The 15,529-nt window shown below is 38.6% G+C and overlaps 1 protein-coding gene across 1 annotated transcript; it reads left to right on the forward strand.

Annotated features, from left to right (window-relative positions):
* The first annotated feature begins 4,330 nt into the window (after positions 1-4,330).
* Positions 4,331-7,625, forward strand: LOC137987957 (uncharacterized). Its single transcript, XM_068834032.1, has 6 exons — positions 4,331-4,732; positions 5,071-5,506; positions 5,847-6,018; positions 6,190-6,338; positions 6,567-6,755; positions 7,483-7,625. The coding sequence occupies exons 1-6, from the start codon at positions 4,391-4,393 to the stop codon at positions 7,611-7,613; spliced, it is 1,419 nt and encodes a 472-aa protein (XP_068690133.1). The 5' UTR covers positions 4,331-4,390; the 3' UTR covers positions 7,614-7,625.
* The last annotated feature ends 7,904 nt before the right edge of the window (positions 7,626-15,529 follow it).

Raw genomic sequence — 15,529 nt, forward strand, 5'->3', positions numbered from 1 at the left:
CACAATTCATATGGAAGCACGTCTGCGGGACGATAAGTTTCAAAAATGCAATGCTCAGTTATTGGTCATGCACAAATGCCGTAAAACTACCCTGAAAGAACTTCAATGTTTGATTGGATTATTGAATTTTACTTGTTCAGTTGTTCTACCTGGCCGGGCCTTTCTTCGGAGGCATATTGATCTCACAAAGGGTTTTCGTCTCTGTCACCATCGTATCTGGATAACGGAAGCCTGTCATCGAGATTTACAAGTGTGGCTTCATTTTTTCTGGACGAACTGTGGTAGTTTTCACTGCCTCTAAAACTCAACTCAAAAGCTTCAAATGCTCAAAGGCCTATGGCACACTTTTTGGGAAGCGTTGGTTTTACAGAGAATGTCCTGCCAATTGGAAATCATTGAACAATGCATTTTTGGAGCTCTTTCCTATTACTATCTCACTCCACGTGTGGGGATGTCAAATGAGCAACCAATGTGTCTCTCTGTTTACTGATAATGTGGCTTTGGTTGACATTATCAATAAGCAGACTTCAAAACACTCCACGATCATGATCTTAGTACGTGACCTTGTCCTAACATCACCACGTCATAATATTTTGTTTCAGCCTTATCATGTACCCAGTGTTGACAATCCCCGGGCGGACTTAATTTCTTGTTTACAGATTGTAGATTTCAGAAACGCTTTCCCAGACACCGTCCCAGAGCCAACTCCTGTCCCGGAGACCCTTCTCCCGCAGAAGTGGTCGATACGTTAAAAGAATTACTACATTCCTCCTTGTCAGAGCAGTCTCGCACACAATACCCACATGCTTGGATTGTCTTTACTGAATTTTGTACCTGCTATCAGAGTGCCGATTTACATTTGCCTGTTTCAACCGTGTGTACCACATTATTAATTTCCTTTTTATGTGCCAAGGGCCAACTTCCTGCTACCATCAACTCGTACCAATCAGCAATAGCATATGTACACAAGATCAAAGGCCACTACGACCTGACAAAATCATTTTTAGTTGAAAAGCTTCTTGTGGCCTTACGTCGCCGTGGTCAAGGCGACGTTCGTATGCCCATTTCACCTCCATTATTGTTCAAATTAGTTAGAGCTTTGCAGCATACTAGTCCATCTGCCTATTGTAGATCGCTGTTCCGGGCAATGTTCATGACCGCATTTTATGGTTTCTTCAGAATAGGTGAATTATCTTGCAAAGGTAAAAAGCAAGTTGACACTGTTCTGCAATTTGATCAAGTCACTTTTTTGAAACGATCTTCTCAAGTGATGATTGTCAAGATTGTGATCACTAAGTTTAAACACAACACCACTAATAAGCCGTTTGTCATAACCATAGAAAGCGAACCTTCAGAAACATTTTGCCCTGTGCAGACCTTAATCGACTGCATTAAACTAAGGGGTTACCATAAAGGCCCCTTGTTCACGTGTGCAGCTGGTGGGGCAATCTCAACAAATAATTTTAACATTGAGCTCTGTCGTGCTTTGAACTTTTGCGGCCTTGATTGTTCTTGCTACAAGAGCCATAGCTTTTGCATTGGTACAGCGTGCCATGCGTCTGAAAAAGGTTTTACGGATTTGCAAATACGTGCCCTTGGTAGATGACGTTCAGACGCTTTAAGAGCTCACATTCGTCCGCCTTCACTCAAAGCTAACTAATTGTTTTTAAAGTGCCTATGAAGCGAAAATTTTTTCGACATAATTTAAAAATATAACGTTTGAAATACAAAATTCCAAAATTTGAGATTCCTACGATAAAAATTGTTGATTTTACAAGCTCGCAAAGTTGGGCTATTTTACCTTCAAAAATGGCATTCGAATCGCGCGGCCAAAACGTCACGTGACATCAATGTGTGACGTCAGTTTGTGTGTTAAAGATCAAACCAATATGGCTGAAAGGAAGAAAACAGAGCGAAAGGGCGGACGATATTGCGTTGCTGGCGCACCAAACGATCAAAGTTGCAAGAACAATTCACACACCCCGGGCATTAGAATGCACCAGTTTCCAACTGATCCGATTTTGAGGGGAAAATGGATTCAATTTGTTCGAAGACATCCAGCGAATTTCAATGCTACTTCAACGTATACCTCGCTATGCTCTGCTCATTTCGAGGAATCGTGCTACGAGAGACCCATGCTCGTTAACATGGAACTTCCTGAGGGTTTAAAGCTGCGATCTTTCTTGAAAAAGGGTTCCATTCCTACTAGAGATGCCGTTGTACCTCCAGCTCCAGAGGTCCTTAGTGAGCGAAGAAAAAGACAAGTAAGGCAAAGCCTTTTGTATTTTGGTCTGAATATTAATTAGGAGAACCCATGTCATCAAATAATGGCGATTGAGAAAGGTTTCGCTTCCTTTTTGCTACTTACGTTATGTATACTTTTCGAATTGAAAAGTATTATCCCAAGCTTATCTTGACATAGGCAATCGAAAGTTCGCACGATCGCGAAGCTGAAATTGGCATCGCCATATATACGTATATGATCTAAGCTGAAATAAGCTAATCCTCGATGTTCATCTTCGCTTGTCATGCATGTGAATGGCAATTGCTTTCGATTTTCAGTCATTTTCCTTTTCTGTGGGGGTTGCTTGTTTTAACTGCTCAGGGTTAAGAAAGTGTTACATGTGACTCGTTTTTTTATTATTTCAGCTCAAGCGTGACGCTCTTTCTGAAGTGACTACGTCTTGTAAAACTAAAAGAAGAAGAACGAGTGCCACTACTGACTCTGCACATGCAGAGGAAGAAGTTGCAACTGCTCCAAGCTCTGATCTGAGTCTGGATTTACCTGAAGAAGCGGATTCATGTTCTTCAACGTCAGCTCAAAGTTTGCAAACTGCAAACTTGTCTAGTGTTGAAAACACAATCAGCCCTTCACCTGCTAGTGCCACCTGCAATCAAGTGACTGACTTCTCCTCGTCAACACCGGCTTTCACCACACCAACATCATCATGGCAGGGGTTAAGCATGTGTACATCCAAGAACTCCAAAGGGTGCATCCACAAGGCAAAATTTAATAATTTGCAGAAGAAAAATAAAAGGCTGAAAGGAAAAGTCTTGGAGTTGAAGAAAAGCATCAAAGAGCTTCAAAGTGTAAGTTTTTAGCTAATTGGGGCCCTGGACACCAACATCAATAGTTGTTGAACTGCTTATTGAGATAAAATATACAGTGTATTTCAACAAAAGGTAAATTTAATTTTTTTTTGGTATGATAGCAAGACATTATTTCAGTTTCTAAGGCAGACATTTCTCTTCATGGCAAGTTCTTTCAAAGTTTGTAATGTGAGTACGAAATAAACTAGCCCCCAGGGTTTTTGGTCAATAATTTTCTCAGACTGGTAATTTCCAAGCTGCATGTACATTTGGTTCCAATAATTACACATTCTTAACTTGATAGCATGCACTGAGAATTTTTCTTCTGTCTTCACCTAGCATTTAGCACAAATGGAGACTGAAATGGATTCTGAAATGGAAGATGAGGAAGAAGAAGAAAGTTGCCAAGCAGGCACCAAGCCAATTCCAAGTGAAAACAAACAGTCTGCCCAATATTACAACTGGTCCAGTACTGGTACAGAAACTGAAGATGATGGTATCAGCCAAGATGAAGACTATACTCCAGCAGAGGAAATCACTGAGGAAGAATATGTAGAGAGCGAGGAAGACTTTACTGAAGATGAACATGACATCAGGTATGTACCGGTACTTATGCACATATTTTGCTAACATTCAGTTCTAATTCTGTTGCGGATAACTTTCATTTTTTCCCTTACAAAATCCCTGTTCCTCCAAAAAGAATTGAATAATGTTTTCTACCAATTGTTACTTTTTTTATATTTAGAAATAGAAAACCTGTACCGACCGTTCTATTGAGTTATAGAAACACAAGTTAAAGTTTGGGAGAACGAGAAATGCTGTGGGAACACTATAGCAACATGGAGTACATGTTTTCTATTTCTTTTAGAAAACGCAACGAGAAAAAGGAAAACAACTTGTTAACTCAAATTATCAAAATGTAAATTCTCTTTGATCACGACATCATTACGTCAACAGCTTGCGCTAGTTCTGTGTCTCCATCGAGTTATAGAAACACAATTTTTAACCAAACAGCACGTGTATTTTCTTAGGACTGTTTTCTAAATATCTCACGTTGGACAATTAATTTTTATACATGTTTTTTTTTTGGCAGAGTTGATTCAAGCACCACTGATTTTATCTACAATCAGCCAAAATTCATCGTGTTTTACGAGATGCTGCTGAAGGTTTTCCTGCTGTTTTGCTTTAACTGTAAGGCTGACAAACCAGAGGTATCAATGAAGCGAAAGGGTACATGGTAACTGTGAAACAACACTGCACAAAATGCATCAAGGGCTATGTATGGACGTTGCAAAGGTATATGCCTCACGGCAAATATCCAGTTGGCAACGTCTTATTAAGCTTTGCTGTGTTGATGGCTGGCGCCTCCATAAGCAAGGTCTTACTGGTGTTTCGCCACATGGGACTGTGTGTCTACTCTGCACGCACTTTCTTTACACATCAGCGCACTTTCCTCTTTTCAACTGTGATCCATCACTGGGAGTCATACCAAGCAGACCTCATTAGTACTTTGAAGAACATGAAGAATGTGGTGTGGTCTGGTGATGGCCGGTTTGATTCAATGGGGCACTCTGCAAAGTATGGCACATACACAATGTTGTCTACAACTATCATGAAAGTTGTTTATTTTGAACTTGTGCAGGTATGAAAGTGAGTTTATGTCTGGGACATTTTGAGATAATTACATAGTATGTTTATCAATCTATTCTTACAAAAGTTCTAATTCTCTTTAAAAGTAAAGTAGTTTGCATGTGGTATTAAAAATTCCTTTAGATAAACAAAAATACTGTAATAGTCTGAAATAAACAGGCAAAATAAGTGGGAACATTTTTAACTAAAGATTGCACTTGTTCAGTTGATGCTATTTTCAACAGGAATTCTTCTGTTGGAATAGTTACCCAAATACATGCAGCATGGTTTAATTTGTAACCCAAAATCACATTTTTTCATTCATAATTTAAATTACAATAATATTTATAGGCCATTGAAACTGGTGGCAGCCAGCAGATGGAGCTGGAGGGAGCAAAGAGGTGCTTCCCATTTCTGAAACAACTGGGCTTAACCATTAGCGTGTTCGTTTCTGACCGTCATAGAGGCATAGCAAAGTGGATAAGGGAGGCTTGCAAAGATACTACCCACTACTATGACATTTGGCACGTGGCACGGTCCATCACAAAGAAGCTTTTGAAAGCAAGCAAGGAGAAAGGCTGCATAGTAATCAAGGACTGGATGAAAGGGATTCGTCGCCATTTGTACTGGAGTGCCACATCAACCAAACCAGGTTTTGGCGACCTTATCCTTGCAAAGTGGAATTCCTTCATGAGACATGTTGCAAATAAACACACCGACCACCCCAACCCTCTCTACAACAAATGCAACCATGGAGAGCTTCAACCACGAAAGTGGATCAAAATTGGTGAACTATTATAATAATCGATCATTTGTTGAAATTTTTGTGAACGATTATAATTTTTTTCAATAATTTATGTATGTGGACATAATTATAATTATTGTAACAAGTGAATAACTTAGCATTATTAGCAAAGTGCATGTAATTACTGCATTTGGTGACAACATGTACCATGAAACTGAATAACCATGAATTTTGACTTCAAACCCTATGCAATTTCAAATTGACATCATACTTATCACACAGTCTGTTGTTTAAAGTAAATTTAGTTACTCTTTGGTCATACTTGTACATTTGGAACCCCATTAACATTCTTGTCAATGATTCAACTTGTTTTGTTTTGCAGGCACTGCTGCATATGACAAACTTAAGAGCTTGCTCACTGCCAAGCTTCTCTTAGGAGACATAAGAAAGCTTTCTCCAGACGCCCAAACGAGTTGCCTAGAGGGCTTTCATGCCACTCTAAACCACTGGCATCAAAAGATGATTGGATTCTCTTGGCTTGGTACTTTCTGCAGGTTGGTATTTTTATATCTCCAATATGTAGGTTCAGCTACAGCCACAGCAGCATAACAGAGCCAGCTGGAATCATGAACATATAGCTAAATGCATATTTCGTAGTTTTGCTTTGTGATCCAATGCAATTACTATTTGTGATTTCTATTTCTTTTTCCACTTTTATTGTAAAGGCACACCCTTGCAAGCTTGCACTTTAATGAGAATGTCCACAGGGATACCCAGTTATCCAAGGAAGGTGAAAAGTATTACCACATAACTTATCCCAAGTTCAAACTTGGAGAGAAGGTTGTAAGAGAAGTAGCCTTGCCACCTACATATGGTAATTATTTAATAATTTCCAGTGTATACTGACTTGTTAAAAATACTGTGAACAACCTGATGGGGATAAATATTCACTGTTGGAATAGTCTCACCTATCAGCAAACCAGAGCAATTTTATCGTATGTAAAATGTCCTGCAATGTTGCTTGTATGATATCAGACTTGACCACCTGGTATTCTGAACATGTTCAAATAAGCGATGAAATGGTTCTGTCCATTTTTTACAGGCTATGTTGAAAGCATGAAAAGACTACTCTTTGCATTGCCCAAACATGTAATAAAGGATGTGCATGACAGATACTCGAAAAAGGCACCAAAGCCTCTCAGTGCCCAGTTTGCTGATCGCGTAGACAAACAAGAAGCAGTAAATAGATATGAACAGCGTACCAAAAAGAGCAACAAACTTTTTCCGTCAAGTATGTATTCTGTTGATTTTGGGATGTTTGTTATCAGGTAACATTAGTATGCACATTTCTGTATGTACTGACTTTAAATTAACAATCCACTTTCATGATTAATAATATACATGAAAAATTTACTCGATTCTGATTGGCTGACAGCAGTGCAGTTTAAGTGTAACACAGTGCAAAAAGTGTAATAAACCAGTGCAAAAAGTGAAATACAGTGCAAATTACACATCGAAATTCTGGATTATGATTGGCTAATAAACAATAGGGTTTGATCAAAACCAATCAAATCTTTTGTTTTCAAATCCAGGGCGCACCCTGGATGGCGCAATTATGGTGCAATTTTTCCTTGATTGCTTGATACGTGTGCATTTCTTCTGCTTAACCATCTCGAATTTTTTCATGTATTTTATTAATAAGTAATCACATGATTTTTCTCATGCAATTTAGAATGAATAAGCACTTGTAAATTTTTTTCAAAGACTACAAATTGCACAATTTTGGTCATCTTTGAAAAAATTTACTTGTGCTTATTTATTCCAAATTGCACTCGAAATCATGTGATTACCCATTCGAACAATAATTGTAGTAATTATTTTCAATCTCCTGCAGTTCACTTGCTCGTCTGATTTTATAGTGGAATAAATTTGTGTTGTACTGTCTGTATATATAAGTTGTTTCCCAAGTTCTGTACATGTATGACCAAACAATGCGTGCATGCCATTTTCTCATGCAGGTGCAGAGCAAGATCTACAGCAGAGCAGCACTGGCTCAGCTGAGGAAGCAAGTAGCCGGAATAGCCGAACACGACTGTGTTCCAAGTGCAAAAAGCCTGGCCACACTAGAAGAACCTGCCCAGAAACATAATAATACTTGGGGGATTTATTTATTAAGATTTATTTACATGAACAGTATTTTAATCATGGCGATAGCCTGTTAATTGTCTTTGTGGTGTTGCATAACCTGTCCTTGTTTTGATAAATACATGCTGGTAAAGGACTAGTGTTAGCCCACCCCATATACCCACACAGCCAGCGAATTATCCAGTGATAAGCAACTGTCCGGAGGAATCTGCAAGAAAAAAAAGCTGATGAGCCCCAAAATAAATGTTCTAATTTATGCCCTTTTGATTTTGTCAGGACTATTCAGTGTGTATGAGATTGTCCAAAACACTGAAAACAATGAAACCCCGTTCATGGAATGCATAAATGAAGTACGCCTAAAAATACATGTACCCTTTCACAACCATAACGAACTGTGTTACTAAACTATACTGAAGCTTATGGTACCACGATGTGATAAGCCAAAGAGGGGGAAATTTGAAATGTCTTTATAAGATTCAAGATTGTTTGTTTTGTTCATTTTGGGTAAAATAATAAATAGAACCATCCTTACTCTACTTCCGCAACGCCAGTTCGACGGCGATGGGTTCGGCAATTTGTATCCCTCAACAAACGAGCGACTTGCATGAGCACCGTTCTGTTGGTGAGTGCAGTATAGTCTTCGTGCTGTGTTATAATAAGTGATCCTATCAAGTCATCGTCACTGATGCATTTGCTACTTCATTGCAACATTGAAACGCCAGGGCACCGGCCAAACACTCCTCACTACATTGTCCACATTGGCACCTAAAAAATAGTTTTCTGTTGAGCAGATACTACAATTCGAAAAGCATATCTAAATTTTGATAAAATCGCGCTCTGATGGCAAACTTTCTTCGCGAGTGCAACCGCTCTCTCGATCTATCTACGGCTGGTGAATCATCGAGCACCGGAGCTATGCCTAGAGCTTAAAAGAAAGCACAAGAACCCACGATCAACTTTGCACGATTGTGTACCCATCACAAAAAGTATAAAAATTACACTAACCATGAACTGACTGCATGCAATTTCCCCTTCGTATCCCACGTCAGCTTCGCTGCAATATTTCCCTTTCGTATCCCGCGTCAGCTTCGCTACCAGCCAGTGGCTCGTCTTCATATGGCGTTAGTTGGCCCTGAATTTCTTCAACATCTTCTTCCATAATATCTTCGTCAGAACTACTTAATAAATTAGCGAAACTATTCGATTCAGAATCACTGGACATTTTGTAAACCTCGGAATTTCTCCTCGGTAGCAAGGTGTAAACAAACCTGAACACACAAATTGACGTCACAACGCAATAAATTCGGTTCCAGTCCCTTGACTATTTTTTAAGACAAAATAGCTCAACTTTGCGAGCTCGTAAAATCAACAATTTTTATCGTAAGCATCTCAAATTTTGGAATTGTGTATTTCAAACGTTATATTTTTAAATTATGTCGAAAAACATTTCGCTTCATAGGCACTTTAAACGTTTAAAAGACACTAGTCAAGCCGCGATTGGATCTCCGTTGTATAGGTCAGTCAGTAGCTGCTATGCAGTGATGATTTTCAATATGGCTATTTAAACATCCGTTATGGGACCAGTATATTTTGTCTTCATCTCTGGTTAGCATCTCTGGTTAGCATCTCTGATGCGTGGGTCAGTCAGGGGCTGTCATACTGAAAGGATTTTTCACTGTGAACTCTGTTCACTATCACTTACTATGTACTTTACCAATAAGTTACCTGTCCTCCGAAGGAGCTACGGTCCTGGCAAGAATTGATATGTTATTTACCCTCTGTTTTCAATGTCAGTTCGCGTGCGGTTCATGACTAGGTCAGACATGGGCTGCTGGTCACGACAGTACCTTTCAGGACTTTCTTTTATCCTCGCTGTTTTCCGTTTAATATTCCTCTGGGGTTCTTAGTTCTGGCTCATGGTGGGAGGTCACACGCTGTGTGCCTTGAGGCGATTATTTCTTTCCCATTTTTTCCGAAGAGACATTTTATTACTTTATTTTTTCCACGTCACGTCACACTGTGATTAGTTTGATAAGCGTGGCGTGACTTTTTAGTGTTATATTAATAAATACGTCACAATAGTGGCCAATTTTATCCAACCATATGAGAACATTGTCTCTTCGTAAAACTAGTGTGACCCGGAGCTAATTACCCCTCAACTACCTAAGTTTGCGACATTAGTAAATCCCCATACATAAGATTTGGAAAGGTATCGTGATGTAAAAATGACAATTTTTGATATATTTTGCCATTTCAAATCAAACTCTGACCAAAAACTCTTGCTATAAACACATTTTTCATTTTGTATTAGGGTGTTCTGTGTTCTGTGATCTTCCATATATGAATGTCTTATTGAATGTCCTGTGGTGTATGCTTTGTTGGGTATCTTGTGTTAATATTCCAAATATAAAACAGCTTCCTGTATTGCTGAAAGCAAGACCTAAGATCATACACAAATTGCCAGAGAAATGGGCTAAAAGGGCTTTCATATCAAGAGAACGTAAAGTTGCTAAAACATCAGGCAAGTACAAGGCAAGTAAGGTGTCAAATCCAATGAGAAAAACTTCGGTACAAGACTAAATCAAGGAATATCCAGATCATCACTTCGTTTGTGTCAAAGAGCAGGTACGATGCGATGCACATCATGAAATCGTTGCAGTAAAGAAGAGCACTGTGCAGAAACATGTGCAGTCCAAAAACACTTGAATGGCATCGCCAATATTAAAAGGACAAGGCCAAAAGCCAAAGTATTGAGCAATGTCTGCGAAACCAAGTGAGTTGGGCTACTTTACCAACAGATATGACTGATATGCGGGTCTTTCGTTTTGAAGTAGTTGAGACACTCCTTATGGCCTGCATATCCATTTCCAAGATAGATGTCTTGCGCCCTCTTTTTGAAAAGTATATCCATAGTCTTACTGCAAATACACACATGAAAGACTTTATTCCTTCTGTGTTGGCAAGGGAACAAGAAAAAGTCATGGCCGAGCTTCAGGAAGTTAAAGAAGTGTCGGTTATATTCGATAGGACTTTGCAACTTGGCGAAGCACTTGCTATTGTAGTGTGTTATGTCCAGGAGGATTTCAAGCCAACACAAGGCTTGTGTGCCTTGAGATTCTTGCAACTACTATTCTTTTATCCCAATATTCTGGATGTTGTATGTTTCTCTCATACAATTGATAATGTCGGATCTCATTTTGACTTTAGCATTCTGGACTTATTACTGGGTTGCCATAGGCAATCCAGTTAGAAAATGCGTTTGTTTGTTTGTTTTTTTTCCGTGTCATGAAAAGTCTTGCCTGTTACTCCCCTGCTAAGTGGTGTCTTTGTGCATAGAGTTTCCTGTGCGTATTTGATAGGTTTGAGGGGACTGGGGTGATGCATAGATTTCTCTGGTGCACACAGGACAACATTTAATTATTAACCTGCAATGGCATCGAAAGTCATTGTAATGCGAATGGTGTTTTAGTGCATCTTTAAACATAATATACCCTTATGGAGCTCAAGAATGGAACGTCAATTGGACAAACAAGACAGGCGGTGAAAAACAAATGTCTGGAATCTTTACAGCGACGAGTGATGGTTATTGACAACAATTTCACTTTTTGCCGTTGGATATCAAGTGAGCTTTGTTTCTAGCTTTGTTTCTAACTGATTTCAAATGCCAATTCTTTTATGAATTTAACAAACATCAGCTTTCGAGTGCGGTGAGATAGTTCTCGGAGGGCATTATAACTTAGTTCTGGAGGTCGAAAAAGACAAAATAGGAGGAAACCCGACAACTCATTAAAATTCGTTAAAAGAAGTCTTGTATATCGCCAATTTATTAGATTTGGTAGATATTTGGCGCATTTTCAATCCAGACGCTAAAAGATTTACCTAGAGGAGAAAGAAACCGGACATACACTGCCACTTAGATTTCTTTTTGACTAGCTCCAGCCTAAGTACAACAATTGCAAAAGCAGACATTTTACCTGGCTTTAAAACCGATCATTCCCCAACAACTTTGCAATTCACAAACAACACAAACCCCAGGGCTCCAGGTGTCTGGAAACTAAATACCTCCTTTCTGTCAAAAAGTGAATATGTAAATTTGATCAAGGAAACAATTAATGAAGTAGCAAACGCCCACAAAAACGACAACGAAGTTGACTCTGTTCTCTTTTGGGACACCATGAAACTGGAAATTCGATCAAGCTCGCTTCATTATACAAAGAGAAAGAAGGCAAAAATGAAATCACAGGAAACAAGTCTGGAGGGCCATATCTTAGCTCTTCAAAAGAAGCTGGAAGAAAATAACGCTTCAGAAGCAGAAAAAAATAGACATACTAAATGAGTTAGATGTTAAAATTCGCCAAAGAGAAGAGATTTCTACACTTAAAATCCAGGGCACTATTGTAAGATCCAAGACCCGCTGGTATAACGAAGGAGAGAAAAATACCAAGTATTTTCTAAATTTGGAAAAAAGGCACTTCAATAAAAAAACCATTAAAACCCTTCAGCTTGCCGATAATAGTATCATTAAAACAGACAGTGAAATATTGAAAGAGGAGGAATCCTTCTACCGACAACTCTCTTCCTCCTGTAGTCCACAGGTTGATGAAACGTACTCGAACATCTTCTTTCCAGAAGTGAATACTGTGATGCTAGATGAACAGGAACAAAATGAATGCGAAGGTCTATTGACTGAAGTTGAATGCCTAGAAAGTTTGAAATCAATTGAATCAAATAAAAGCCCTGGAAGTGACGGCCTCCCAGCCGAATTCTACAAGGTTTTCTGGAATGAGTTACACCACTACCTATTACACGCATTAAATTGTGCATATGCAAAAGGACTGCTAGCAATTACTCAAAGAAGAGGATTAATTACCCTTTTACCCAAAAAGAACAAATCGGCCTATTTCTTAAAGAACTGGAGACCAATTACCCTCCTAAACTGTGATTACAAAATTGCAACTAAATCTATTGCTAGTCGAATGCGTAAAGTTCTACCAAGAATTATTAACAACGACCAAACCGGCTTCCCAAAAAGCTGATTTATTGGAGAGAACATTCGGCTTCTGGATAGTATTATAAATTACACAAATACTGAACAAATTCCTGGCCTTTTATTATTTGTAAACTTCGAGAAAGCCTTTGATAGTGTAGAGAGTGGAGTTTTCTCGAGAAGACCCTAAAATATTACAACTTTGGACCATCCTTAATTGCGTGGATAAAATTATTCTGAGTCCTAGATTTGACCTTGTAGCTCAGTCGGTAGAGCGGCGGGGATCTAACCCGAAGGTCGTGGGTTCAATTCCCACCCTGGTCAGAGTTTTTCTCTGTCCTTATGTGGGCCCATTTCCATCAGTAGGGCTAACGCTCACATGGTTCATATGGGATAGAAATCTAGCACTTGAAATTACACTCTATTCAGTAACTCTGTTTAAAATATAAGTGCTACACGGCCAACGTTTGTATAGACGTAACCTTTCCTTGTAAAATTCTTCTACACTGACATCAGCAGCTGTATCCAAAACAGCGGCTGGGCCTCGGAGTTCTCTACATTAAGTCGCGGCGTAAGACAGGGCTGTCCCCTCTCCCCGTATTTTTTCATTCTATGCGCAGAAATTTTAGGTAGTGCAGTAAGAAAGGATAAAGAGGTTCATGGAATCATGATCTTGGTAACCGAATGCAAAATTTCGCAATACGAAGATGATACCACAATGATTTTAGATGGCTCACAATCCTCATTTTCAAGAACTCTATACTTGTTTGACGCATTTCGCTCTATGTCCGGCTTAAAAGTCAATTACGATAAAACGGAATCCCTCTGGATTGGCTCATTCAAAAACTCAAACAACACATTATTCTCTAACAAACAAATAACATGGGCTAAAGGAAAAGTCTACGCCTTGGGAGCCTGGTTTTCGACCTTAGAAGAAGACGCTTTTTACGTTAACTTTTCTGAAAAAATCGAGAGAATAAAAACATTTTAAATGGCTGGTCTGCTAGAAGGTTAACTCTTCTAGGTAAAATCTTTAGCAGTGTCTCAAATTGTGCATGTTTTATCCTCTCTCCCAACTGATCAGGGTTCACTTATTAAAAGAAATTAATACCCTGTTGTATGATTTTCTCTGGAATGGTAAAGGGGACAAAATCAAAAGGACAGAAATGATAAATGATTACGATAAAGGAGGACTCAAAATGATAAATATCCAAAGCTTTAATAAATCTCTAAAAATGAAGTGGGTACAAGGTTACTCAAATGACGATAATCACGGCAAATGGAAGCTTTTCTTAGACTTCCACCTCCAGAGGTGCGGAGGGAAACTAGTGTTTTTAAGTAACCTTAAGCCACAGGACGTTCCGCAGCTTAATTTAAGAGATCCCTTCTTGAGAGAAATTACAGAACACTGGACAGATTTGGGCTACAAAGAAAAACACCTTGATTTTAACGCCATGGGTATAAGGCACAACTCACTCATTAGAATAGAAAACCGACCCTTTTTCTATACATCTTGGCTCAAGAAAGGGGTAAAAGAGGTTAGAGATCTACTTAATCAAGATCAGACATTCTTAAGCTACAATGCTTTTGTCGCTAAGTATAATATCAAAACCAACTATCTTGAGTATTTCAAAGTAATAGTGGCCTTAAAGCAATTCCGGAAAGTATGCCCACCTGCCATAGTTAACCCATCTACAAATGACACAGCGAGCCTTCTGTCACACCCAAATATTAATAAAGAATCGTACAGACGCCTTGTGCAAGACAAAGCCTCTACACCATTACAGAGCCAAGAGAAATGGCTCGCTGAGAGGGACATAGTAGGAAATTTGACCGTTAATTGGCGAAGTGTTTACTATCTGCCATTCCTTTGTATAAGAGAAACAAAGCTTAGAGTATTCCAGTTTAAATTTCTAAATAGACGAATAGCGACAAATGATTTTCTCTGCAAGATAGGCATAAAACAAAACAGGTGGACTCTTGTTCTTTCTGCAGGGAATCTACTGAAACTTTAGTCCACCTGTTTTGGAATTGCAAATATACCCAAGGCTTTTGGAAAAAAGTACTTGAATGGATTTTCCAAAAAATTGTGTGCATAGGTTTAGTTAAAAATGTATCAAATGTACTTTTACACCACGTGCTCCTTATCGCTAGGCATTACATATATACCTGTAAATTAAAAAACTCCATACCTAAGCTGCAAGTATATATACATCTTCTGCTAACCTCAATAAAAGTTTAAAAAAAAAGCTCTAGAAAACTGCACCCTTAACTATTTCGAAAGGAAATGGAACCCATTGAAGGACGCCCTCTAGTACTAAAATAAGCAATGACACAAAAATTATATTTCAAGAAGTAAGCGTTAAAAAAAAAGGTTATTTTTAGGTATTAGCATAAGTAATGATTTGACATAGAAGTACAAGCTGTTGTATTATTTTTAGCGTATGCGTAACCGTATCATTGTAATGTAAGTAACGTATGGTAAATAGTGTAAGTAGTTGTCTAAAATATTATATTGTTTTGTATTGTGAAAAAAAAAGGAATCGAATGACTTGAATGCACCACATTTTGTACTCAATTCTGGAAAGGTAAACGGTCAAGGTTCTTTTGAAAAGGGTTTCATGTGAGCTGTCAGAAATTTAGTTAATTGCATATGCTTTGTGACACCGATTCTGCGTCTCGTTTGCATGCACACAATTGAAATAGGAAGGGTTTTTTGCCTCTAATAGCAAATATGTTGTTTGTTTTAATAAATGTTTCGCTGGAAAACATTCTTGTGAGATTTACACCGTTGGCGAATTTATCATGTGTAATTTTCAAGCTTAACAAATTTGCTTAGGTAGGTTGAAATATGATACAAGAGGATTTTTGTGGTAGTGCACTGTAAGCAGCGCATAAGTCACGAACATAAACAGGTTCTGTTGGAAGAGTGC

The sequence above is a fragment of the Montipora foliosa genome, unplaced genomic scaffold (assembly GCF_036669935.1).
Source record: "Montipora foliosa isolate CH-2021 unplaced genomic scaffold, ASM3666993v2 scaffold_396, whole genome shotgun sequence".
NCBI lineage: Eukaryota > Metazoa > Cnidaria > Anthozoa > Scleractinia > Acroporidae > Montipora > Montipora foliosa.